The sequence below is a fragment of the Trichechus manatus genome, unplaced genomic scaffold (genome assembly GCF_000243295.1).
Source record: "Trichechus manatus latirostris isolate Lorelei unplaced genomic scaffold, TriManLat1.0 scaffold00028, whole genome shotgun sequence".
Taxonomy (NCBI): domain Eukaryota; kingdom Metazoa; phylum Chordata; class Mammalia; order Sirenia; family Trichechidae; genus Trichechus; species Trichechus manatus.
Window position 1 is genome coordinate 7,267,152 of NW_004443964.1, and position 25,641 is coordinate 7,292,792.

General features: G+C 49.0%; 3 protein-coding genes and 3 non-coding genes across 8 annotated transcripts in view; 2 read left to right on the forward strand and 4 right to left on the reverse strand.

Annotated features, from left to right (window-relative positions):
• KCTD2 (potassium channel tetramerization domain containing 2) overlaps positions 1–151 on the reverse strand; it is a 17,725-nt gene extending 17,574 nt beyond the window's left edge. Inside the window, exon 1 of the mRNA XM_023729427.1 lies at positions 40–151. Coding sequence (XP_023585195.1) covers positions 40–151 — 112 coding nt within the window. The remainder of the gene's footprint in view (positions 1–39) is intronic.
• Positions 152–307: 156 nt separating this feature from the next.
• On the forward strand, positions 308–5,420 carry ATP5PD (ATP synthase peripheral stalk subunit d). Its single transcript, XM_004374403.2, has 6 exons — positions 308–394; positions 2,141–2,271; positions 2,579–2,675; positions 3,631–3,702; positions 5,000–5,062; positions 5,216–5,420. Exons 2-6 carry the CDS (start codon positions 2,150–2,152, stop codon positions 5,345–5,347), a joined length of 486 nt encoding a protein of 161 aa, XP_004374460.1. The 5' UTR covers positions 308–394; positions 2,141–2,149; the 3' UTR covers positions 5,348–5,420.
• Positions 5,421–10,202: 4,782 nt separating this feature from the next.
• Positions 10,203–10,275, reverse strand: TRNAR-UCG (transfer RNA arginine (anticodon UCG)). The gene has a single exon. It is a non-coding gene; the product is annotated as a tRNA-Arg (tRNA).
• A 699-nt stretch (positions 10,276–10,974) lies between these two features.
• On the forward strand, positions 10,975–11,047 carry TRNAR-CCU (transfer RNA arginine (anticodon CCU)). Its single transcript has one exon. It is a non-coding gene; the product is annotated as a tRNA-Arg (tRNA).
• Positions 11,048–11,599: 552 nt separating this feature from the next.
• TRNAR-CCU (transfer RNA arginine (anticodon CCU)) lies at positions 11,600–11,672 on the reverse strand. The gene has a single exon. It is a non-coding gene; the product is annotated as a tRNA-Arg (tRNA).
• A 2,682-nt stretch (positions 11,673–14,354) lies between these two features.
• Positions 14,355–19,733, reverse strand: MRPL58 (mitochondrial ribosomal protein L58). Of its 3 annotated transcripts, none has more exons than XM_004374158.2 (6): positions 19,544–19,733; positions 18,175–18,211; positions 16,065–16,124; positions 15,446–15,528; positions 15,188–15,357; positions 14,355–14,690 (listed from the first exon to the last, which is right to left on the reverse strand). In XM_004374158.2, the coding sequence occupies exons 1-6, from the start codon at positions 19,727–19,729 to the stop codon at positions 14,606–14,608; spliced, it is 621 nt and encodes a 206-aa protein (XP_004374215.1). In that variant the 5' UTR covers positions 19,730–19,733; the 3' UTR covers positions 14,355–14,605. The 3 variants fall into 3 exon arrangements, with proteins under 3 accessions (XP_004374215.1, XP_023585018.1, XP_023585017.1); XM_023729250.1 differs by having other exon boundaries at positions 14,355–14,685; positions 19,544–19,729; XM_023729249.1 differs by lacking the exon at positions 15,188–15,357 and having other exon boundaries at positions 19,544–19,729.
• Positions 19,734–25,641: the final 5,908 nt, after the last annotated feature.

A 25,641-nucleotide genomic window follows, 5' to 3' on the forward strand; every position in this document is an offset into this window, starting at 1 on the left:
GTCGCCAAGCCCGCTCCCGCCACCCCCTCCCAGCCCCGCCATCGCCGGGTCCAGCTGCAGCTCCGCCATCTTGAGCCGCCGCCGCCACCACCGCTGCCCGAGCGCCGCCGGGCCTGCCCATTTCTCGGCAGGGAGAGCCGGGCCGGCCCATCGGCGGGGGTGGGGCAGGTGGAGAGAGACGGGAGCGCCCCCAACCAGAGTCGCGAGACCCGAGCAGTGGAGGCGCTGTGCCCGCCCTCCTGGGCGGGACTTCCGACACCAGTCCCGATCTCTATTGGCTGATGTGCAAAGCAAGACCCGCTCCTTTGACTTTGCGGTTGGCTGAGGGGAGGCCTTCCGGCGACCCACTTCCGTTACCTGCTGCTAGGGCCGTGGGTCTCCGGGGTCGGTGAAGGTGAGTGAGGTTTGCGGTATTACATCCCAGTCCCAGCGTGTCCCTCTGCTCTGCCGCTTCTAAGGCTCGCGCTGAACTTTGCAGTATCCCCGCCGAGGACGCCGGGCCCTCCGGTTGCCCAGCTGGCCGAGCGCCCCGTGTGTAGCTGCTACCGCTTTGTTCTGCTCTGCCTTCCCTTCCCTTCCCCCGTTCGCGAGGTCGCAGGGGCCCGGCTGTGTCCTGGCCGGCTCTCCTTTAGGCGCTCCCATAAACTTTGTCTCGTTTATTCCACCCCCCAGCGCGGCAGTCTTCAGTAGATCCTTTTTGGAGGTGGGGAAGCATTACACGGAGATAGTAGGTAATTTGTTTAGGGACATTTGGGAGTTCTGCGCGCTCCGCTTCCTCTTGAGGGTTGCAGGATTCGAGCGGATTGAGCTTTCGGGGCTTCTCAGGCGCAGGATTCATATATCCTTTCAACAAGTATTCGTTGAGCACCTCTTATGTCCCATGACATGTTCTAGGCGCCGGGGTTCAGCAGTGACTAAAACAGACAAAAATCGCTTTGTTCACGAAGTCTATCGTCTACTGATGCTTGGAAGTCTCTGTAAGGGCGCTTGGTTCCCTGGTGTCTTTAAAAATCACCAGCCAATTCCTATAACCCTGCGCTGCCACCCCAGGAAACCTAAGCCACCCTGGAAAGGAAAGGCAGGTGTGTGATAAGTTTCTTCTGAAAATCCTGAGAAAGATTTCTTCCACTTCCCTTTGAGCTACTGCTTAGCTTGATCTTTGACACTGATGAGAAATAGTGCCGTGTCCAAGATCTTACTTAAAGTTAACTATTTTCCCATATTCTTTCTTGGTTTAAAAAACGACTGTAACCGTTTTCTTTTACATTCACATATGTATTTTATGTTGTCAAATGCAGGACATGTGCTAGTTCCTCAGGGGATAATCAGACATAAGTAAGAAAGTGCAAGTGTATTACCATCTCATAGGGAAGGGTAAGAACTCTGATGACGCACAGTGGTTAAGCGCTCAGCTGCTCACCAAAAGGTCGACCAGGGCTCTGGGGGAGAAAAGACCTTGGGATCTGCTCCTGTAAAGATTACAGCCTAAGAAACCCTATCGGGCAGCTCTGCTCTGTCCTGTAGGGTCACTGTGAGTCAATTCCAACTGGGTGGCACCCAACAACAGAGAGCCCCTTAAGTTTGTACAAGACTATAGGGCGAGTTGATGTGTACAATTTCATTTGATACTTTTAACAGCTGAGGTGAGTGGAGCTGAATTATCCTCATTTTATAGATGAGGACATTCTGACGCTGATTCTTTAAGGCTTGTTGAACCTTGGGTGTGTGTCAGGTTCTGTGCACTGGAGAATCAGCGAATAAAACACAATCTGAGTGGAAATATATCTAGATTATTAACTTCTATGCAATGCATGAGTGTTAGTTTAGCTGCATTTCCAGAGATACATGGAGAGCAAAAACTAGAGATCTGGGCTTTTAAGGATGAGTAGGAGTTGGGGAGTAGAGGGATGATAGGGAATATATTTAAATGCCAGGTGGCACACCTTGAATTTGAAAAGCTAAACTATCCTTTTTTTCTCAGCTTTAGTCACCCTGATTCCTTTAGCTGATAAATATACCCACTGGTGCTTAGAGGATACTGATCTATATCTTAAAGACTTGCCTGTTTTCTAAGATGCCTTTCTTTACAGAAGTCTTTCCAAGAACCCTCTGTTTTGATCTGACCTATTTTATTTTCCAGGATCCCAAGATGGCTGGGCGAAAACTTGCTTTAAAAGCCATTGACTGGGTAGCTTTTGGGGAGATCATACCCCGAAACCAAAAGACTGTTGCCAACTCCCTGAGGTCCTGGAATGAGACCCTCACCTCCAGGTCAGTACCTTCCGGAGAGGGAGCCTCTTACTTGCCATTGTATCTGGAAATAAGACAGTGTTTCGGAATTCTATGTGAATTTCTGATGCTCTTCTGACAGGAAGTATAAAGAAATCCATGCATTTTTCCAAATAAAAGTTTTTTGTTGTTGTTTTTTTTTTTTTTTTTTTTGCATCTCCATGATTTCCCTCGTAGAGAAAAGCACGATGGTGGCTTCAGGCCATAAGAACAAGAAATAGGGAAACCAATGTGTGAATTTCCTATTGCTCATGGAACAGTCCTAACTTTTGCTTTCCCATGTGAGCAGGTTGGCCGCTGTACCTGAGAAGCCACCAGCTATCGACTGGGCTTACTACAAGGCCAACGTGGCCAAGGCTGGCTTAGTGGACGACTTTGAGAAGAAGGTGAGACTTCAGACAACTCGAGCAGTGGTCTCCTAACGTGCCCTGGGCGTGGGGAAGAGGAAGGTAGATGATTACACGTGCAGGATGACAGCGAGGAAAGAAGGATGGGCTTACCACTGAGAATCTAAAGGAAGCTCAGGAAAGATGAGCGTGGCCAGAGCTTGGGGTGGTAGATTTTAATGGCAAATAAGTGCAGAGAATTCAGAGTCTGCTCATTCAGCAGGATTCTTATCCAAAGAAATGGTACACGATAGCCTTCATCAGAGAAGGGCTGTCAGATTGTTTCTGCACAGCTTTTCCTGAGTTCCTTCCTAGCCTCCCACCTGTCTCCCTTGGAAACTAACAAACATCTTTTTTATCCTTTTACTACTCTTATTCTTGCTCTGCTCTGTCTTCTTACTGTCCCCGAGAGCTGTGATTTCTCATCCACCTATTCTCTGATACTCACATGTGTCCTCAGTATCCAGAGTCCATTTGTTTATTGAGTCAGCGTATGCTTATCGACGGCCTGTCTGTGCCGGGCACAGGGCTGCACGCTGGTGCTGTAAGTCTGAGCTGTCTTCCAAGGAGACAGTCTTTGATCATCATGCAAACATTACTGCTGCCAGTCAGTCCTCTAGGGTTTCATTTAAAAGAGAAGCCAGAATTTCTTTAGAACTGCAAGGTTCTGAGAGGTCATCTTAGAGGTCCGGGCCCAGCTGTCATTTTCAAATGAAGAAACTGCATTCATCATAATAGAGAATTATCCAGGGTCCACAGTTAGTGACAGGGCTGAGAAGAACTTTGAGCTCCTGTTCCTGGTCTAATATTCTTTCCACTCTAACACCTAGAAACATCCTGGTTTCATGTTGGGATGGAGAATGTGTTTTTATATGAACTCTCAGTATTAATGGCTGAGCCCCAACTTTGGGCTTCTGGGTATATTGGCGACCACTCACAGTCCCTGTGTTTGCAGTTCAATGCCCTGAAGATTCCTGTGCCAGAGGATAAGTACACTGCCCTGGTGGATGCTGAAGAAAAAGAAGATGTAAGTAGTCGAGGCTCTTATTTATTCTAAAACTTTCTTAAGCCTGACAGCTCTGTATTTCTTAGCAGCTAAGTTAAGGTAGACTAAATTAAATTGAAAATTAAGGCATGGACAGCAGTTTAAAAGAATGAACAATTACAAATGCAGTAGCACGGATGAATTACAAAATAATTCTGCTGAGTGAAAGATGGCAGCCAAAAAGAAAAAAAGAGAGAGTACATACCATATGATTCCGTTTATAGAAAATGCAACTGCAGTAAAACCTACAAAAGTTGGAACCTGTGTAAGCCGGAAACCTGTTCGAGAAGGAAAACCCAAATATTTTCCACTAATAGGGATAGAAAAGTGGCGACTGCACCCTGTCAAAGGTGGAAAACTTGCGAGACCTGGAAAAACAAGGCAGTCCCATTGAGTTCTGGCTCGCAGGTTTCATTGTAATCTGTAGTGACAGAAAGCAGATCAGTGGTTGGCTGGGAATGGGAGGAGAGGGCTGATAAATATGTTCACTATCTTGATCGTGGCAATGGCTTCACGTATGTCACAACTTATCAGATGGTACTCTTTAGATATGTATATTTTATCACGTGTCGATTATACCTTAATAAAGCTGTTAAAAACACTTAAGAAGTGGGAAATGGGTAGAAGAATTATCCAAGAGAGTATTCAAATACCTAACTACTTGCTTGAAAGTACAGAAGGCCAAGCGTTGGAACCCAGGTTGCTCCACCAAAAGGAAATCTGACTAGGTGGTCAAGGGGCTTGTCCTGACCCTGAAAGAGGCCAGGCCTCATGGTGACTGGCCCCTACAAAATGCAGGCATTTGCTAGGTTACCTGGATGAGTAACTTGAAGCCTGGTCCCGCCCCTGAAAGCTGGCTCTCCTGCATGGGCTTCTTTGTGACTTGGTAGGAAAAGCTGGGGTTTTCTTCCCAAAGCAAGAGCTCCCCAGTAGTCAGGGCCACCACTCTAAACCAGCCAGTTGCCGTCAAGTTGACTTCAACTCATGGTGACCCCACATTTGTCAGAGTAGGATTGTGCTCCGTAGAGTTTTCAGTGACTGACTTTCTGGAAGTAGATCACCAGGCCCCTCTTCTGAGGCGCCTCTGTGTAGACTCCTAACGGTGAACCTTCCAGTTAGCAGCTGAGCATGTTAACTGTTTACACCCCCCAGGGACTGGCTCCTCTCTAGAGCAGTGGGAAAGGAAGCTTGGGCTCTGGGACTCCTTAAACCTTGGGGGTCTCCGGGTCAGGACAGCAAAAGCTTGGTTTCAAAGCAGAATTTTTCTGTTCTTTTAAAGGTGAAGAGTTGTGCTGAGTTTTTGGCTGTCTCAAAGACTAGGATTGGGGAGTACGAGAAACAGGTAAGTGCGAGACCTGGCTTTGCCTACAGGATAGGTTTTGTCTGTTCCGTGGGCACAAATCTTTCACCTAGTGTCAGTAACCTGCCTTGGGTTCTGGTTTTGCATCTCTGCGGCCCTGTTTACCTTAACTAAACCCATTTCTGTTCTTTCCAGCTGGAGAAGTTGAGGAACATTATTCCATTTGACCAGATGACCATCGACGACTTGAACGAAGCCTTCCCTGAAACCAGATTAGACAAGACCAAGTATCCCTATTGGCCTCACCAGCCAATTGAAAATTTTTAAATTGAGACTGAGAGGAAGCTCTGGCCCTCATATAACAAACTCTGAACGTTAAAAATAAAAATAATTCTATGGTGCTGTGTGTCTGCTTTTTCTCTGCAGTTGAGATAGTTACACCTCTCTTGCCATGTGATCGCAAATGGAAAGGTGAGCCTGAAGGTGGGTGCTGGTCCAGTTGTGTATGATCAGGATGTGTAGGAGCCCCCACCCCACCAAAAAAAAACAACCCAAATCCACTGTCGTTGAGTTGATTCTGACTCATAGCGACCCTGTAGAGCAGAGTAGAGCTGCCCCGTAGCGTTTCCAAGGCTGTAATCTTTACAGAAGAGTGCTTTAACCACTGCACCCCCAGAGCTGCTGAAATCTTCATAACACATAACAGTAGGATCTATGACCATTTCACTGGTAAAGAGGAATCATTATTCATCTATTGACTCCCTTGAACTTCCTCTTTGCTTTCAAACGGCTGGTTCCTGGGGAGTGCTCCCTTCTACTGTCCGTTAGTAAGTCACAAGGACAGATGGGCCAGGCTGCAAGTGTAACAACAGCAGGCTGAGTAGCAGCAGGGGTTCACTCTTCCGTGCTCCAGCTTTTGAAAGTAAAAGTGTTATAAAAGGAAACTGTCACAAAGTTAAAACCCATTACGGCTTTGTATTTCAATGTGGAAAACTTGAACTGGACCAGTTCCTTTTTAAAAGTCCTGTTAAACCATTTACTAGCAGAACTGAGCAATGCCAGGAAAATGGGGGTGGTTTAAAGTAAGGGGAGTAGGGGAAGAAAAAGGGAGGGGAGGAGATGATGGAAAGAATTCTTTCGTCCTTGAAGTCAGGACCTGGTATGCTTACCACTTCATCCCCTAATTTCTGACTTGAGACTACCAGCGGTCTTGGGAGTTTACAAACGTCAGGATTGTCATGAGAATTAAATGAGAAGCTGGGAAGTTTCTAGGTAAGAAAGTGATCAGCATACACATACTAGTTGGTATGGCTTAAATCCCATAGGAAAAGCCTACGTAGGGAAGGATAGCATGCACAAGCCAAAACTTTGTGACATTTCTGCCAAATATTGCTGGTGGACTTGGGCAGAGCAACATGGCTGACAACTCTGAAGAAAGCACAGCAGTCATAGAGGATGAAACAGGGGAACCGGGTGCCATCATCCCTCAGCTGTAAGGACAGGAGATCAGTAGCAGATGGGATGTAGTAGAGCAGGGTGGGTTCTTAGAGCTGCTTCACACGTAACATAACCTGAGGTGTTCAATGGTAGCTGTGCCAGAAGGCCTTTAATGCACAAAACAGAGAAATGAATATTGCCCCCTCCCCCCTGCTGAATCACTGAACTGGCACCCAGCCAAGCAGCTGAAGAGCTAAGGATTCAGACAACTTCCAAGCGGAAATATGAAGAATCTAAGAAAAATACATTCAGTTGCTTTTGGAGTGTGATTAGAACCCATGTTCAAGGGAAGAACCAACATGAGTCCTGTCGAAGCTTTGTAACAAAGAGAAGAGTTTTAGCATTTGAGGGAGAATCTTTGGAAGTTTTACTATAAGAAACAACAGTGAAGAACTGAAAATATGCGCTCGGTCAAAGGCATTTGGAAGGGATTGGAGGCACTTTTTATTTTATGCCCTCCTGGATTGTTTGACATTTTTGCATTGTGCATGCATTAATTTTACATTAAAAAATACAAGTAATTACTAGTTCAATAGGATTATGCTTGGCAAATCAATAGAGGGAAACAAACACAAACTCCCCCAAAACATCCTAAATAGCAAAAGTTAAAGATAGAAATAAGCAAAACCAAAAATAGCATAAATACAGAATCAAACAGTGATGATCATGAACTGATAAACGCCCCTTTTAGAAGGCAAAGATTCAAGCTGGGTCGACCCAAAATCCAGCTGTAAATTGTCCATCTTTTAAAAAAAAGAAAAAGATTCAAGAAGGATAAAAGTCAAGAATAGGTTGGATGCACTGAGGGTACCATCTCCCTACTGGCAATTGAAGGGACCAAAAAAGGGCATTATCCTGTCTTGAATAACTAGTTCAGGAAATCAAATCTGTAGTTACAGAATGCTTGGAAAATAAAAATATGAACATTTCATATCAAAACAGTAAGCAAATTCATGGCATTAAATTGCTATTAAACTGAGAAACCTTTTACTATGAAATACATCTTGATTATAGAAAGGTCAGAAGACAGAAGACGGAAAAATGTAATGGGAAGTGAGTACTGTCATACATAAAGCATCCGAAAAAGCTAAACCTAATTAGATCAATGGAACAGAACAGAATGCTCAGAAATAATCTTGAACGTATAAATATTAACTATACTTATTTAAGTATTTACTATATACTCCAAGTAGCATTTTGAATCACTGGGGAAACGCACCGGTGTAAGTGTTCAAATATTTAAAAAACAATAAAAACAGCTCTTTTACGCTGGAATAAAAATAAATTCCAGTTACAGATTTAAACAGTACCAAAAAGAAAACCCACAATAAACAAAAATTACAGGCATTGTGAGCGGCCTTCTAAGATACTCCACTGGTCTCATCCCTTCAGGAGCAAGGGAGAATAAAGAGAACAGGATACAAGGAAAAGATTAGTCCGAAGGACTAATGGTCCACAGCTACCAAGGCCTCCACTGGACTGAGTCCAGCACAGCTAGATGGTGCCCGGCTACCACCACTGACTGCTCTGACCAGGATCACAACAGAGGGTTCTGGACAGAGCTGGAGAAGGATGTAGAACAAAATTCTAACTCACACACACAAAAAAAGACCAGATTTACTGGCCTAAAGGAGACTGGAGAAACCCCGAGAGTATGGCCTCCAGACACCGTTTTAGCTCAGTGGTGAAGTTATCTCCGAGGTTCACTGTTCAGCCTGGGAGTGGACAGCCCCGTAAAACCAAATGGGACTAATGAGGTACAGTAGTCCAGTGACAAGGGCCAGAAGGCAGAAGGGGACAAGGAAGCTGGTGATAGGGAACCCAAGGTTGAGTAAGGATACTGGTGACGTGTTGTGAGATTGTTAACCATTGTCATAGGGCAACATGTGTAGTAACTGTTAAATGAGAAACTATTTTGTTCTGTAAGCCTTCATCTTAAGTGAGAATAGCAGCACAACTGGAAGAGCGTAGTCAATGTCACTGAACTGTGCATGTAGAAATTTTTGAAATGGTGTATCTTTGGCTATGTGTATTTTCACAGAAAAAAAAAGGTTGAGAAGTTAGAGGGTTGACATGTTGTGGGGTTGTTAACCAATGTCATAAAACAATATGTGTACTACTGTTTCATGAGAAACTATTTGTTCTGTAAGCCTTCACCTGAAGTACAATAAAAAAAATATATATATTGTAAAAAAAAAAAATTACAGGCGAATTTTTATATAATATTCCGGTGGGAGGGTTTTTCTAAGCAAACACTAAAGCAGAGGCCTCTGTGACTACTCGACTAAGAGTCCGTCATCATCTTTTTTATTTTTGAATCATCTTGTTTATTGTTTACTGTTGTCTCTCCCCAGAATGTGAGCTCCATGGAGGCAGGATGGTTTGTGGGAAAAGTGAAGCCTGAAACCCAGAAAAGAAGCAATGGCTCTCGCCGTCCGGGCTAGGGAAATGCTGCAGCCCTGTGGCAGGGCTTTGAAGCCAGAGATAATCTTAAACAGAGACATTTACAAAACTCGGTGCCTGGTTTGGGTTAGAGAGAACAGGAAGAATCCCGGGCGACTCTGGCATGGGGAGAGGAGGAGGAGTCTATTCTGGTTTCTGTGTGTGTATGTGTTTTTCAAAAGTACAGGAATGGTGATTATTTAAAACCTTTTTTTTGAGTCAAGGAGTTATGAAACTCTGATGAAACAAATACAGCCTCTCTCCAAGGAAATACATTATTCCTAAAATGTTGCACATACTGTGACGTACTTAACCTGGAAAGCCCACCGATACTCCCTGAAGAGCTATGAGATTCAAGTAAAATAAATAATCTGGCCTGAATAGTACATTTTTAATAAAATTAAACATTTTATTAAAAGGTAATATATAGTAATATATACATATACAGGAAAGTGCACAAATTATAAGTGCACAGCTCTAAATCTTCACAAAAGGTACACACCTGTTCAGATTTAAAAAAACAAACAAACATTATCTGTTCGCCAGAAGCGCCCCTTCCTTTCACAACCTCACCGGCAAGGTAACGTTAACCTGACTTCTAATAGCAGCAATTAATTTCTCCTGCTTTTGAACTTTCTAGTGATGGGCTCGCATATCACTCGCTGTGTCGTTTGCATGTGGATTTGTAGCTTTCAGAGCAGTTTCACGAGGTGGACGTTTGGATGTTGAGCTGGTACTGAGTACCAACTTTGAGAAAGGCAACAAGGAATCAGGTCCCATTTGTCCTAGTATCAGTTTACCTTTCAAAGTCCAGTCAGGCGTCATAAAGAAGAAAAGGTAAATTAATTGCAAACGAAACATCCAAAAAACATAGAGAAAGCTATTAAATAAAAATAAGATAAGTACCAGTCATTTTCTCCTATTTCCCACTTATTCCCAACCGACTTAATAGCCCCAGCCGGGACCGGAACCCACAATCCGGCAAGCTACTGGAAACGTATGCAACTGCTGGGCGATCACACACCTCTTGGACGGTGGCGCCGCGGGGCTGTCATGACGTCAGCCGTCTATGTCTCCCATATGGGGGCCTCCGCAATTATCCATCTGCAAAACCCAACCTGGCTCCAGCGCCCACTCATTTCCAGGACATGGGAGCAGTCTTGCGGAGAGATGCCTTTCTATGTCTAAAACAAGCACAGGACCAACTGCACTTCCCACCTCTCCTCGGTATTAAAATATCTCTCGACCACGAAGGGACTCGAACCCTCAATCTTCTGATCCGAAGTCAGACGCCTTATCCATTAGGCCACGCGGTCTCCCAGGGAAGTGACACTCATCGGAGCAACTACTTGGTGATCAAAGAACGCACCACCGCTAATACAGACCCGGAAGTGACACTGCCGCTTCCCGCCTCCGCCGCGCCTGTGACACTCCCTGCGGCGAAGCGCGCCTTCCCCATCCCTCCGAGTCGTCCGCACGCCACCTCTTTGAGGCAGCACCTGACTGGAGCTGCGGCAGCCTGACGACTCGTTTGGCTACATAGCCTGACAGATACAGCGTCCGACCCGGAGCCAGAAGATTAAGAGTCCGCGCCCTTTCGCGGGTTTCTCCTTTTGAGCGGGTGGCCCATGTCCTTGTGCGGGACAGCAATGCGGCCCTGGTTTTATTTGTGGGCTCGTTCCTCCCTCGCTGGTCCGCGTCCTAATTGGCTCCAACAGCCCGCTTGGTCGCCCCGTGACACTGGCTCCATCTGCGCCCCAACTGGGCGCCCTTTTGCCCGAACCGATAACTGTCCCATCACCTGGCCTGGAACTCCTGCTTTTCGTGCAGCACGTGCTGACATGGTGCCAGAGGGGGGGGCTTCCGCTTGTCAGCCCGGTCCCGGGCCGGCGTGGTCCCGGGCCGGCGTGGTCCCGGGCTCCGCCGGGTGCCAGCGGCGTTGTGGGGTCCAGCGTTTCGGCACGTGCGCCTCAGTGGGCAGTACCACCGACCACGTGGAGCAGGCTTCTAATCGCGCCCCAGTGGCCTAATGGATAAGGCACTGGCCTCCTAAGCCAGGGATTGTGGGTTCGAGTCCCACCTGGGGTGGTTTACGATGAGAGCTTTTGGTGCTGGGATGCGCAGGTTTCTTCCCTGTCCCGCGCCACCTTCTGGGCTGCGGCGGGGACACAGGTTCTCTGTTTGCTCCCAGCCTGTTCAATGCACTGTCCCCGCCGCCCCGCCAGCCTTCTCTTACAACGCAGTTAGTAGGTTTCTGCGAGTCTTTTGTCCCCGTCTCGGGGCGCCCCCTGGCCGGCACCTCCTTCTGCCAATCGGATTCTGGGCTTCCCCGCCAGCTGGGCGAGGGCCACGGAGCTGGGTGTCTTAGGAACACGCTGCGCCCTAAACCCTCCACTACCCCGGTCTTCGAGCTGTCCAAAGGATGGGCGTTACCCCGGCCGCAACCTGAGCCCGCAGTTGTAAGGGCGCTTCAGGCCTTTCTCGCCCTCGCCCCGGTCCTCGCCCCTGCGAGTTTAAAGCAGGAAACCGGAGTTGGGACGGCGGGAGTGGGTGGGGACGATTCCAGAGTTCAGGTGTAACCGCCGGAGCGGTAGCGAAGCTAGGCGAGTTCCCGGGGGGGAACCAGACCAAAAAAAAAACTACCCCAGGTGGGACTCGAACCCACAATCCCTGGCTTAGGAGGCCAGTGCCTTATCCATTAGGCCACTGGGGCCCGCGGCGCACGAATGTGGCGTGTTTTCCTGTAATAGGCTGTTCCAGAAGGTCCGGCCTCTTCTAAAAAAGGCCTAGACAGGCGCGCGTTCATTGGGCTGGCGCTGTGTGCCGACCGCGGTGCGGAGGACGCGGACCGGTACTGAACTTAATATAAATGGAATCATACTCTTCTCTAACGTCTAGCTTCTTTCCCACAACGTTATGTTTGTGAGATTCATCCATGTTCATTCGTTTGCCATCGTCTTTTTATTTTATTTTTAAGGGTGGGTCCTACTTCTGTGTTCTACTCTGTCCATAGCAGCCTGTTTCGTTTCTCTGTTTCCCCTCCGTGTCTTAACTATTTTTCCAGGTCACTTCACATGCCACCGGTGTTTTCTGAGGGCCTCTGTGTGCCAGGGGGGACCTACAGGGAGGCCGACCCCATCCTGGACCCACCTCATCCCGGACCACTCCTTCCTGTTCTCCTACCTCCACCATCTAACCCATGCGTCCCCCAAGCTTGTCTTGCCTCCCTCCCATCCATTCCCAAGACCCCACTTGTCCCCCTCTGTCGTGGATTTCCCAGATCCAGCCTCACTCCTGAGCTCCAGGGCTCCACCCCCTCTCCTGGCATGGTACCTGGAACGTTCCTCCGCAGGCCCCACAGAGTCAACTCCTCACAGACAAAACCACACTCATCATCCAGCCATCCTCCCAGGCATCACATCATGTCTCACACCTGCTCCCACACCACTGCGGCCAATCTTCTGCCCGTAAGCCCTCTTGCATCTGTTGTTTCCTCCCCATCCCGGTTGCCACTGGGTCCCTGACGGCTCACCTGGGTCAGTCTACAACCTGTGCCCCTTCTCTGCAGCCATTCCTTGCTCAGTCATGGCCAGGCTAATCTTCCCTGGCGTCCTTTGTTGCAGGTAAAGTCTAAATGTCTTAGCTGTCATGTTAAAACCTTCCTGGATCTGGCTCCCACTCACCGTGGCAAACTTGACTGCCTTAGCTCCTTGTTCCCTGGGTTCCAGCCAAATTGAGCTATTAATGATGGTTAACATTCCCTAAGCACTTGGTATGTGCCGTTAATCACTTATTTATTCATTGCAATTCCACAGTAATCCTATGAGGTAGGAACTAGTAACATCATCTCTAGTTTATAGATAGGGAACTTAAGGTTCAGAGAATTTGCCCAAGGTCCCACAGCTGGGGGGATGGTGGCTTCAAAGCCCCTCTTCTCAATCACTACATACACTGTCCCAGTCACAAACAGGGCCTTGGCATTGTCGATACTTTCCTAGCCCTGCCCTTAGCCCACACTGGAGCTTCCAATGACATGGTCTTACCTCGCTCCATGGCTAGCTCCTCCCCTCTTTCAGGCCCATCTCAAACAACAGCTCCTTCAAGTACATCTTTGTGATGCTTAAGGTTGTGTCAGCTTGGCTGGGCGTGATTCTCAGGGGTTTGGCAGTTATGTAATGACATAGTTATCCTCCATGTTGTGATATGATGTAATCACTTCCAAGATGCGATGTGACTTGATCAGCCCATCGGCTGTAAGGGGAGTTTCCTGGGAATGTCTCTGAGCCGCCTGCTGGGACCAGTCGCTCCTCTCACTCTCCCAAGTTATTCAGGCCTTTCTTATGTCATTTGCTCCGTTGAGGTCCTGCTACTGTAACAGGACTTCATTTTTCTTGTCAGCGTTTATCATCACCTGATCTCTCGTTCTCCCTGCAACTGGAATGTGAACTCCCCAGAAGAAAGGTCTTTGTTCTGTTCACTGTTGATCCCCTATCACTTCACCTATTGCCTGGCAGTCATAAATGTGTGTTGAATTAGTGAATGAACCAATGAAGGTTGCACTTCCTTGCATATAAGCCTCAGCTCCCTACTAGGCCCCAAGTCCCTTGAGGGCAGGGACCATGTCTTCCAGGTCTTTTGTTATTTTTTAAAAGTCATTTATAAATGAATGATGAGGTCCCTGCTCAGGTAAAGTGTATATACTCCTACAGTTCATCACCTTGCATTTGGATCATCACACTATTTTTCAAACAAGTAAGCTAGATCAAAATAATACGGAATATTCTAAGAAATTCATACACACGAGTAATTCACTACTATCACGTAGCATAGGTACTCTTTCCCATGCCCACACTGTTGCAAACATCACTTCCCAATTCCAACTCGCTCTTTTTCTGCCTCCAAGAACCCACTGCCCAATACAGCACCCAACACATGGTATGCCTTCCTCATGCAAAACCTTCGGTGGCTCCCTGTTTACCTACGTTTCATAAAATCTAAACTCCTTAACTTGAATTCAAGGCTCTCCACACTGGGCCTCCATTTTCCTCTCCACACTTATCTCCCACAAGCCCTCTGCACAATATGCCATTCAGCACTACTGGCTTCTCATCGCCTTCCCCACACCGGCCTCTTTCCTGCCTCCGTTATCATGTTGTCCCCTTCAACTGGCATGTCCCGCTCCCCTCTTTACCTATTAAGGTCCGGTTCAAACGTCCACTCAGCCCTTCTACCTGACTGCATGCTCCCTGAGGGCAGACACCAGAGCTCATTCCTCTGTTTCCCCCGTACAGCGACATACAGTCAGTGGCGAACGAGTAATTGTTAGGCAGACTTCAACTGAGAGAAAGGTAGGAATTCTGTTCTCAAGCATTCTGAATGAGAAAGGAAGCCTATTAAAGTTTAAAAGTTTATTGCAGCTAATACATTAAATGGATAATTAAGGTTTGACAACATGATGATTGTCAACAAAGACCTAAACAACCATTGCCTGCAACTTCATTCCAAATGAACATTCTCGTGGTGGCTCTAATATTATAGACAACTATTAACAAAAAAGAAAGAAATCTCTTTACGGTATTAAAGGACTCTTAGCTGCAGCTGCCCGGACACCTTGCAGAGTGGTCTTTGCCGGCTGCAGGGGTAATCTCAGTCCATGTCTACCCTTCGGCTTGTCTTGATGGCAGAATTTATTCTTTTTTGTCGCAGCCTTTCCCGATTCATGTTTTCTGTCCTGAAAACAAAAAGACCACAGTTAGGCCCAGATGCCCAATCAGTGCTTTTGAAAATAGCGAGAGACACTGGAGCTCCATGGAAAGCAGAGCAGCCAAATCAGCAGGTGCCAGCTCCTGCCCCTCGTTCCAGGTCAGAGTCTTCCTCCCTTCCTGGAGCTTTTCCACCTTCTGCTGGCAGGTCTGGGACTCTACCCTGCCTCCTCTATGACCTGTGCAGCCTCTCATCCACAGGGTTCAGTTTATAGAAACGTAGGGCCTTTTCTGGAGCCTTGGTGGCACAGTGGTTAAAGTACTCAACTGCTAACTGAAAGGCTGGTGGTTTGAAATCACCAGAGGCTCCACAGTAGAAAGATGTGGCAGTCTGCTTCCATAAAGATTCACAGCCTTGGGAACCCTATGGGGCAGTTCCACTCTGTCCTACAGTGTTGCTATGAGTCAGAATCGATTTGATGGCAGTGCGTTTGGATTTTTTTGTGTTTAGGGTCTTTTCTGATACCTGATCCTCCGAAGCACTGCATCTTCTTTAGATGGCACTTTCGGGGTCTGGCTGGCCTCAGTGATCATGTCTCGAATTTTCTGTAGGCAAGCGGCCAGATTCCGGAACTGATAGCGGCTACATTCAGAGGTGAGTATCAACTCTCCTGCCCTGTTGATCTTATTTTTATGCTGCAGAGAATAAAGGAAAAGCCAGAGTCCTGCAGAGTAAAGAGTTAAAAGCCACTGAGGGATTATGGGGAAAGGGGACGCTGATTACCGTGATGGCAATCTTCTGCCGCACGGGTTCTGCAATCCAGTCGGCGGTGGCCAAATGGAACCTGACTTCAGCCTTGGAATTCACTGTGGATGAAAGGGAGAGGGGACACAGGTCACTGAGCCTCTCAGTGGGGGGCTGGTGACCATCCAGAAACAAAGAGAGATGAGACATCTCACGATGTACATTTCTATCCTGTGTTAGCTTGGGGCTACAAAGTTGGCCATGCAATAAGCCTGCAAAGACAGTGAGGAGCTTTTGGACAGAAATAAACTTCCGGTAACTAAATTTTCAGTGCTTCTCTTACAGTTTCACTGGGCTCTGAAAAGAATAGGAGGAATGGGCTCCATGAGGATGAAGGAAACCTGTTCTGGGAGCTGGCTGCCAACTCACGCTGTGATTTCCTTTGTTTAGACTCGAAAGCCAATCCCAGTCCTAGCAAACCATAGCTGAAAGTCTGAGAATCAGCACATTCAAAAGAGGAAAGAGGATTATTATAAGCTGGCAGAATTTAAGCTTCTGCTGAAAAATCCCTTTATTCACTTGAATAAGAACATGGAGCTCCTCGAGACAGTCTCCCAGCTGAGGTTTAAAGTAAAAGAAGCAACAAGGTGCCCTGTACCTTTATTAACATTCTGCCCCCCAGGACCACTACTCCGACAGTAAGATATTGTCAAGCGATCTGTAAAACAGAAGAACCAAAAATATGATTATCCCAGGGCACAATGTGTAAACTGCTGCTAATTTACCTTCAATATAGCTGTCCCCATTACACATAATACCCCTCTTTAAATGGCGTTTATACGGATACATGTAATGTTCAAATTAGTCAAGTTAGAGATTACTTAGAGATGTCAAAACCAAAACAAATCGAGAGTCAGGGACTTGCCCGAGGTCACACAGATATCAAGGGGAGTGAACTCATAACCCAGGTTGTCTGCTTCTGGTCCAGGGCATTTCACTAGACCTGCTGCCCGCCATGTTAGCTTTTTGCTGTTTGTTTTAAAGCAAGAACTCTCTCAAAAGCTCAAACTAAGGGACACACTTAGTTTAATGTTTTATTTCAAAATGTTGCAGATGTGGAATCCCAATAAGCTCCAAGAGGGCAGGGGCTGTGTCTCATTTACTGTGTTCACTGTGTAGTCCCAGTGCCCAGCTGACAGTCAGTGTTGAGAAACAGCTGTTGAATTAGTAAGCACTTGGTGTGGAGCTGGAGCCTGAGTTCCTAACACTGGCTCAGTCACTAACTGACTGTGATCGTGGCAAAGTCCCACCACTTCTCTGGGTCTCAGTTTTGTTTTTTGTTCATCTGTAAAATGAGACTTCTTCTGCCATTTTTATAGTTCATGGAAAGCGGTCTTGTAGGGTCTGAAAGGAAGGCAGGCACGCTGTTGTTGTTAGTTGTCGCCGACTTGGTTAGCGACCCTGCGTACACCAGAACGAAACACCGCCTGGTCCTGCGCCATCCTCACAAGGAAGGCACAGTAATGGGAAAACCTCGGAGACTAGACGGTGAACCACAAGAGGTTTGGATGGCAAAGAATGCCGCACGGTGGGGACAGAGCAGGCCTCGGTGGACGGCGGTGAGCCACCTGGAGACCGTTTCTGAGAGGCTTTCTTCTTTATGAAAAATCAGATTAAATTCTGTTTCTGAACAGGCTGTATGCACATGGGACTGCAGGGAATGACCCCCGTGGACCCTTGCAACCTCACACGTATCCACATAGGCCTGGCAGGGAAGGCTTGAAAGGCACTGAGTCTACTCTTCATGGGACTGTCTTGCGATCCTCCCAGAACATGAGAGCAGGGGAGGCTTGTGAGGGGCTGCTACACGCCATTTCCTACTTGCCCCTCTCTCTCACCCCTGGAAGGCCGTCATGAGATAATTTCTCATCGCCTCAGGTTCTGATGAGATAGGAGGCTTTTTGCACACACCCCTCCGCAACCTGGGGGCACAGCTGCTGGCTACAGAATTGCTGAGCTGCAGCATGGCCCTGGCTTCTCAGCCACAGGCCGTCTGTCACTTGGGTTGTGGTCATCCAGATTTTTTATTTCCGTGTCGCCCTGAGCAAGGCCACAGGGAGCTGCATCTTTGGCTACTCTTCCCTTCACTGTGCAAGTAATAAACTGAATCTAAAAGGGCCCACTGTTTCTTTACTAGCCAAATCTGTCAGGCCTGGCCTCCTGCTTGATAGGTACAAAATTCTAAAGTGATGGATTATGCGGAGAATGCTTCCACTTCTGTTCCCCAGCTGCCAGGTTTGTCCTTTCTTCTCTACTCCCCAAGGCAGTCACTATATTGAGCTTCTTGTATATCCCTTCAGATACATATATATGTACCTGTACATATATATATATATACTCTGTCCTATAGGGTCGCTATGAGTCGGAATCAACTTGATGGCAACAGGTTTGGTTTTGGTATATATATATATACATATATATGCAAAGCACAAATGGTAGCATACTATATATACTCTACTGCATCTTATTTTTTCAAGTAATGATCAGCTGATCTATTGCAGAGATTGTCCCATGTCACGAACACACCCAGAGCTCTCCGTCCATGCTGTGCACTGCACGGTACTCCACTGAGCAGCCGTACCATCTGCTATTCTGAACGATGCTGCAAGGACTCCACTTTTGCACTCCCAAAGACAATTTCTGTACTTTCACGGCGCATGTGAGGGGTGGGAGCAATGACAGCTTTTTAGTAAAGCAGAATTATTTACCTATAGGAATGTCGTTGTTGGCTTGCTTTGCATCATCCTGAAAAGTAACGTACACAGAGTTAAATACATATTCTCTGCTGGGTAACTCCTGCTTGGTCCAAGGCATCAAAAGAAATTACATAAAGCCACAATGCACATATAGGCATTACTATTTTCAGGTCTCCAGCAAACTCATCCTATCAGAATGATGGATAAAGTATCCCCAGTCTCCAGAGGTCACCTTAGAAACACTTTTCCAGGGAAATGGACTGACCTCTCCAGCCTTGCCTGCCCCAGCCTGAGTTTGTGCTGGTCACCATCAGAGGCGTGGCTCCTAGGAGGGAGGGAGTCACAGCACATATACATCAGGGAGACTCCAAAAGGAACACCCTCTGCCAACCTGGAGCAACAAACCTGGTGGCCCACCGGATCCTTCCTGGGCAACAGGAGGTGGTTGGATTTGCTGTTCCCTTTGCCTAGGACGTTCATCTCCCCGCTATTCTCACAGCCAGCTGCCTTGTTTTCGCCAGGTCTTTACTCAAATGTCACTTTCTCACTGAGGCCTTTCCACACCATCCTACTTAAAAACACAACCTTACTCACCCTTAGCACTCCGCTTCCTTCTGGGCTTTATTTTTCTCCAAGGCACTTAGCACTGTCTCACATACTCTATATTATTTTATTTTTGGCCTGTCTCCTTCCACTGGAATGTAAAAAGATCCATAAGCGTTGTCTTTTGTTTACTATTCTATATCCAGCCACGGCGCAGTGCACACAGCATGCTCTCAATAAACGTTTGCTGAATGAATGAATGAACGAATATTCTCTTCAAGTCATGCAAGTGGAAGCTCAATGGAAGTGGGGGGGTCCTGGCTGTCCAGCTCCCCGGCCCAATACAGTGGCTGCACACAGTAGGCTGTCAATAAACGCATGCAGGAAGAATGAAGGATAGGTTCTACTTCCTCAGGCGTGTTGAGGTTACTAGAGGCTATGGGCAGTGTAATCTTCCATTTAGCAAACAAGTATGCAGGCTCTGGCCTTTCTTATCCACCCTGGAGGACCAGAATGACCCCATTTGCCTTCGGGACAGGAATTTGGGCCCGTGGGCCGGGAAACTAACGCGGAAAAGCTGGTGGCCTTGAAAGGAGCATATCCAGTTGGCTCTCCCCAAGCGGAAAGAGCCCGAGCTACAACCGGCACCAAGACACCCACTCCAGACCGAGGCCCCAGTTGCTGGGGTAACCAGCTCCCCCGCGCGGCGAACGTCGCGTGGTGCGCATGGCAGGGCTTCGACGCAGCTGCAGGCCAGGCCAATGCGAACCCAGATTCCTGACGTCACCCAGAAGCGGCAAGGAAACGCCCCTTCCGTGTTCCCCGGTTCTCGGCTCACCGGGACCTTCCAGGCGGTGTCCGGCCCGTTAGATTCGGGGTAGAGCTTGTCCAGGCTGTAGATGCTCTGGAACTCGGCGCCGTCTACCTGCTTGTGCAGAGTCCGGCGGGGACAGCACGCAGGCGGCGGGAGCAGCCAGGCTCCGGCTCGGCTCACGCCCCAGCGAAGGCACCAAGCGGCCGCCATGTCCGGGGCTCCCGGCCGCTTCCGGTGGGCGCTTACTACCAGCTGTCCGCCAGCTCGCGTTTCTTTCGGACTTTGGTTCCGCGTGACTTTTAGCGCCCGTCGAGGGAGGGAGGCGAGCTGGGCTCGGCGTTGCTCTCTGGCGGCGACTCTTAGAGGCTCGGTGTTGGTCGTCTGCGAGAGGCCTGGTCAGCGCTCTGGCGTCCGCTCCAGCAGTGGGCATGACGTTGGCCAGACAGCGTGCTCTCTAGAGAGCCTCCTCCTAGTGAAAAGAACCCCTTGGATCCTGTGTTCCCCAGAAACACCACTTCTTGTTTCCCTTACAGAGTCATTCTTTCCGCCTGGATCGCTCTTCCCCATCTCATATTGTCAACGAGGCCTACCCTGATCCACCTGTTATTTTTGTTGTTAGGTGCCGTTCAGTCGATTCCGACTCATAGCGACCCTGTGTACAACAGAACAAAACACTGCTCGGTCCTGTGCCATCCTCACAATCCTTGTTATGCTTGAGCCCATTGTTGCAGCCACTGTGTCAATCCATCTTGAGAGTCTTCTTTTTTCACTGACCCTCTTCTTTACCAAGCATGATGTCCTTCTTCAGGGTCTGGTCCCTCCTGATAACATATCCAAAGTATGTGAAACGTCTTGCCGTCCTTCCTTCTAAGGAGCATTCTGGCTGTACTTCTTCCAAGACAGATCTGTGCGTTCTTTTGGCAGTCCATGATACATTCAAGATTCTTCGCCAACACCATAATTCAAAGGCGTCAGTTCTTCGGTATTATTCATTGTCCAGCTTTTGCATGCACATGAGGCCATTGAAAGTACTTGCTTGGGTCAGGCGCACCTTAGGTGGCATCTTTGCTTTTTAACACTTAAAAGAGGTCTTTTGCAGCAGATTTGCCCAATACGATGCATTGTTTGATTTCTTGACTGCTGCTTCCATGAGTGTTGATTGTGGATCCAATTAAAATGAAATCCTTGACAACTTCAATCTTTTCTCACAGCTAGAAAGGTCCCTAGATGGTGCAAACGGTTGGCATTGGACCTAGCCCAGCGGTGCCATGGAAGATAGGACTGGTGATCTGCTTCTGCAAAGATTAAACCAAAAAACCAAACCCGTTGCTGTCAAGTCGATTCTGACTCATAGCGACCCTATAGGACCAAGTAGAACTGCCCCGTGGGGTTTCCAGGGAACAGCTGGTGGATTCGAACTGCTGATCTTTTGGTTAGCGGCCGAGCTCTTAACCAAACCCTATGGAGCAGTTGTACTCTGACATGTGGGGTCCCCATGAGTCAGAATTGACTCTACAGCAATGGTTTTTTTCTTCTTCCCCAGCTAGAATGTAAACTGCACAGGGCACTCACCGGGCTCGCTGCTGTATCCTGAGCACCTAGAACGCGGCCCATGGTAGCCAATAAATACTGATAGCATGAATTTTGTGGAAATGTGTTTTTGAAAGGTGAGCTCTGGGAGAGCTGGCTTTTAGTACCTTCAGGCTGTTTTCACAAAGCGGCCTATATCAAATCCCACTGAGCATGTGTATCATGGTTTATACTCAGACACTCTTGTAGGACAAATACCATATGGAAGGAGTGGGAGGCGGGTCGCAGAAAGGGTTTTAAAAAGTGGGACACTCCGTCCCAGTCTTGTGGGGGAAATAGCTTGTGGAATGTGATGGCGATTTCTTCTAACTAGGAGTCTTAGGTGAAGAAAAGGTAGAGAGATCAGAGAACCACAAGCTAAGCACAGCCCTTTTCTAGGGTTGTTAAAGCATGATGAACTCCAGAACCGAGAAGTTCTTGTTCTGAAAAAGGTTCAAGCGGTGTTTGAAAACAGCTAAAAGCTAGGAAGTTACTTTCTTGAGGGACAGTGTGGTAATGAAAAGAGAGCTCAATAAATGTTAGTAATACTAGTGGTTGTCTCTTAATGAAGAGTTCCATTTTTAGGAAAAAGCGTAATTGCCTAGAAAAATACATCCCCGGGGGATGCTGGCTGTTTAAAACAGGAGCCTGTAATCAAATCAAGGCTTTACCTTCTCAGTATCATTGGAACAGGCAAAGTCTTTACCCCCTATGCCGTGGAGTCCATTCCGACTCATAATGACCCTATAGGACAGAGTAGAACTGCCTCACAGGGGTTCCAAGGAGAGGCTGGTGGATTTGAACTGCTGACCGCTTGGTTAACAGCAGAATTCTTAACCACTGCGCCACCAGGGCAAAGTCTTTAGGAGGGAATAAACCACTTCCCAGGCACTGGCTTTATAAGCCCAATCTACGAAAGCAGTGGCAACTGACATTCTCCTTTTGGGCTCTAGGCTGGAAGTAGAGTCCCCTGGGTCCCCACCCTGTCTGCCTTAGTCCCCAAACCTCAGAGGGAACAGAGGTGTCTCCATGGTGACTAGAATAAGCTGCTCAGGGGAGCAAAGCCAGGGACTCACTCAGGTTGAAGGCTAAGGGATTATGAATCACACAGTCAGAATCATTCTGTGGCATCATTTCTCTGCGGCTGGGCTCCAGCCCCAACGCTGACCCAGAGCAATAGGAAAAGGAAGCTGCAGGTTTCCAAGGCCCCAAATAAACACAGCCTGCTCGGGCCATCTGGTGGCCTGGATTCTGGGAGAGGCGGAGGGTAGAGTAGAGGATGAGACAAGCTGTCCTGGGGTGGAGAGAAGGGCAGCTGGTAAGCTCCTCTCACCTGCTGCTGACGTGAACCTTCCAGAATGGGGGCCCTTCTGGGAGAAATGGCCTGAGGTGCCACCTGTTCCCTTAAATAGGTGGGCACTGAATATTTAGGCCAGCTTTCCCCTTCTTCTCCTTGGTCCTCCAAAGGCTGGGATGGTGGTTCAGCAAGGGGACATTTGTAGGGGAGAGAGAAAGGAGGGGAAGAAAGGTAAAGAATCATCAAGCGATACTTCCTGCCTTTTCCCATTGCTGGTTCCTCCTCCACCAGAAAAAAAACCCAGCTGCTGTGAAGTTGACTCCAACTCATGGCAACTCGACGTGTGTCAGAGTAGAACTGTGCTCAGAGGGTTTTCAGTGGCTGATTTTTTGGAAGTTGATTGCCAGGCCTTTCTTCCAAGGCACCTCTGGGTGGACTCGAACCTCCAACCTTTATGGTTAGCAGCTGAGTGTGTTCACCATTTGTACCACCCAGGGACTCTGATTCCTTCTCAGCCTTCAGGAATCAGCTAAATAGTCAAAGCTTTCACAGGGCACCCCCACCTCCCTCCACCAGTGTTTCTCAACCTTTTCATGACGACACCCCCACCCCACAAAGGAGCCTATTTAGACATTTTTTTCCCTAATCACTCCCCCAGGAAATTTTACTACCACAGGTAGACTGTATACTTGTATACATTAGAAAAGATATTTCATTCCCCAAGAACCGATTTTTGCTCCCCTGGGGGCAATATCCCCCCTCCCCGTTGAGTATGCACGACCTAGCTGATACAGCACCGCCCTCCCGCCCCAATGTTTCCATCACATGTTTATCTGTGGTGATCTCCCCACACCAGAATGTATACTCCAGGGGAACAGAGACCCTGGCTGTTTTGTTCACCGTGTATCCCCTGGCACAGCCACACTCAAATACTGATCTGGTGAAGTAATTCTTAGAGAAGCTTCAATGCCTTAGAAACGTCTGGGTCTACTATTTGGAGCTGCTAGGCTGCCAGTCTTGGTGACGAGAAGGGAGGCAGGCTGAGAACTGAGTGGAGACGTGCAGGGCTGGAGAGTGCAGCTCAGGTCGCTTCCACTCCCTGCAGGTGCATGATGGGAGGCAGATGTGTGTGACACACAGACACAGGACCCGTGGCTCCAGGGCCATTGCTGCTTTCAGAATACTGGTGAGTTTTTTATTAAACAAGAGAATAAAGCATCTGTAAATATATTTGTCTCACGTATATTCCAAAGGTGACGCTGGTTGGCTGGCTGCTACAGAGCTGGGGTGTGAATAGGATGAAGCTCTTGCCCCCACCCCATCCCCTCCATCCTCGATGACAGACACATGGAGAACCAGGAGCTGCCCAGCCCTAAAGGACAAAAGGTTCTGAGTTACAGGGATGTGACCAGGAGCCAACTGCCAGCCCTCTCACAGTGCCACCTGGAGCAGGGTGGTGTCTGCAGGGCGTCAGGCATGTACTTAAGAAAACCCCTTTATCCACTAGAAATAAGTAAGGCATGAAGGTTCCCTACAGAGCTCTGACACAGAGGCCGGGCCACTGCCTTCCACCCCAGTGTTATGGCTCCTCCTATTTCTAGGGTCTCGGATGGGTGGCGAGAGGAGCTAGAGGCCCTGAAGAACAGCTGAGGACGAGCGGGGGACCCCAGGCATTCCATAGCTGAAGCTTAGCTTTCTGGAGACTTAAAAGATTAAACCTCTGACCCGTCTGGGTCCTCAAAAGCCCCCCCAAAAGGGGGTTAAGGGCAGGCATTTTTTGGGAGAGAAAACACACGTTCCCCGCCCTGTCCCAATGCAATGCTATCTGGTGTGGGGAGAGAATCATGCAGCCCCCAGTGCGGGGGGGCGGAGGGAGGGCACGGACGGATGCTGGGACCACCGGCTGGTGGCACATGCCCAGGGCATTCTGGGGGCGGCAGATGGGACCTGCGCTGGGGTCGGCCAGTGGGGGGCGCGGGAGAGAATGAGACGTCATGGTCCCTGAGATGGGGCAGGCGCAGAGGGGACAGAAGTCAAGCTCGGCGCGTCGGAGGTGGTGTGCAGAAGGGGGCTCCCCGCCACCACCGCCCTGAAAAGCTTAACCCAGAAGCCATTTCAGGGGCTGGAATCCGAGGGGGCTGGCTTGGAGGGAAACACAGCGCTCGCCTCCTGTATGGGTGCTAGGGGGCACCCTCTTCCCCTCCTCTGATTGGCTACATCTGCGAGGTCCGGGGTCTGAGGGCAGAAGCCGGGCCTCACAGGGGCTAGAGTGAGGTGCTTGGGGCCTGGCTGAGGCTTCCCACTTGCAGGGCAGGGGCCACCTTGGACCTGGTCAGAACCCCAGGGTGGGAGAGCTGGTTCTAAGGAACGGTAGCACGTCTTGGCAGCGGAGAAGCAGTGAATGGTCCAGGAGCCCCTAGAACCTGCGACAGCTGGCTCTGGGGTCCCCCTTCAAGTGTTTCCAGTGGTGGCAAAAGGGAGACCTTGCATTGCAAACCTCTCAAAGGACAGAACTTTGAAAAGAAGCCAGCTGGTCCAGAACAGTTTTCAGAAGCCTGGCTGCCAAGCTGAGGGCGAGGCACAGGGTCAGGAAGCCAGGGGGCTGGGGGAGCTGGGAAGCCACTGGGGGTGCGGGGACGTGTGGCTTTTAAACTCTGGGCCACGGCAGGATAGTCAGGGCTGCCAGGAGGCGGGCTGTGTTGGCTGCCTCCCCCATCAGCCAGACACACGCGGGTCCCCCACACACTCCCGAGTCAGAGGGGACTCACTCCTCCTGTACCTCTGGAGTGGCCACCTGCTCTGACATATTGCTGCTCCAGGGCTCACTCTCTCACGGCAGGCTGCAAGTCCCAGCGGGAGGAACCCCACGCCTGGGCCCAGGGAGGCTGCAGGTCCCAGCGGGAGGAACCCCACGCCTTGGCCCAGAGAGACTGCGGGTCCCAGCAGGAGGAACCCCATGCTTTGGCCCAGAGAGACAGCAGGTCCCAGTGGGAGGGACCCCATGCCTGGGCCCAGGGAGGCTGCAGGCCCCAGTGAAAGAGACCCCATTCTTGGGCCCAGGGAAGGCTGCAGGCCTGAGCAAGAGAGACCCCATGCCTGGGCCTGGGAAGGCTGAAGGCCCCAGGTGAGAGGGACCCTACACTTAGACCTGGTGAGGCTGCTGGCCCCAGGCGAGGGACCCCATACACCTGGGCCCAGGGAGGCTGCAGGTGCCAGGTAAGAGGGCCCCCACGCCTGGGCCCGGGGAGGCTGCAGG

What these genes read in the sequence shown, in the direction of transcription:
- ATP5PD (XM_004374403.2), top strand. Translation starts at nt 2,150, where the DNA reads ATGGCTGGGCGAAAACTTGCTTTAAAAGCCATTGACTGGGTAGCTTTT. An exon ending in AATGAGACCCTCACCTCCAG is followed by an intron (nt 2,272 to 2,578) that starts GTCAGTACCTTC and finishes CCATGTGAGCAG; the next exon opens with GTTGGCCGCTGTACCTGAGA. An exon ending in ATGCTGAAGAAAAAGAAGAT is followed by an intron (nt 3,703 to 4,999) that starts GTAAGTAGTCGA and finishes GTTCTTTTAAAG; the next exon opens with GTGAAGAGTTGTGCTGAGTT.
- MRPL58 (XM_023729250.1), bottom strand. Translation starts at nt 19,729, where the DNA reads ATGGCGGCCGCTTGGTGCCTTCGCTGGGGCGTGAGCCGAGCCGGAGCC. An exon ending in ACACCGCCTGGAAGGTCCCG is followed by an intron (nt 18,212 to 19,543) that starts GTGAGCCGAGAA and finishes GTTACTTTTCAG; the next exon opens with GATGATGCAAAGCAAGCCAA. An exon ending in CAACAACGACATTCCTATAG is followed by an intron (nt 16,125 to 18,174) that starts GTAAATAATTCT and finishes TCTGTTTTACAG; the next exon opens with ATCGCTTGACAATATCTTAC.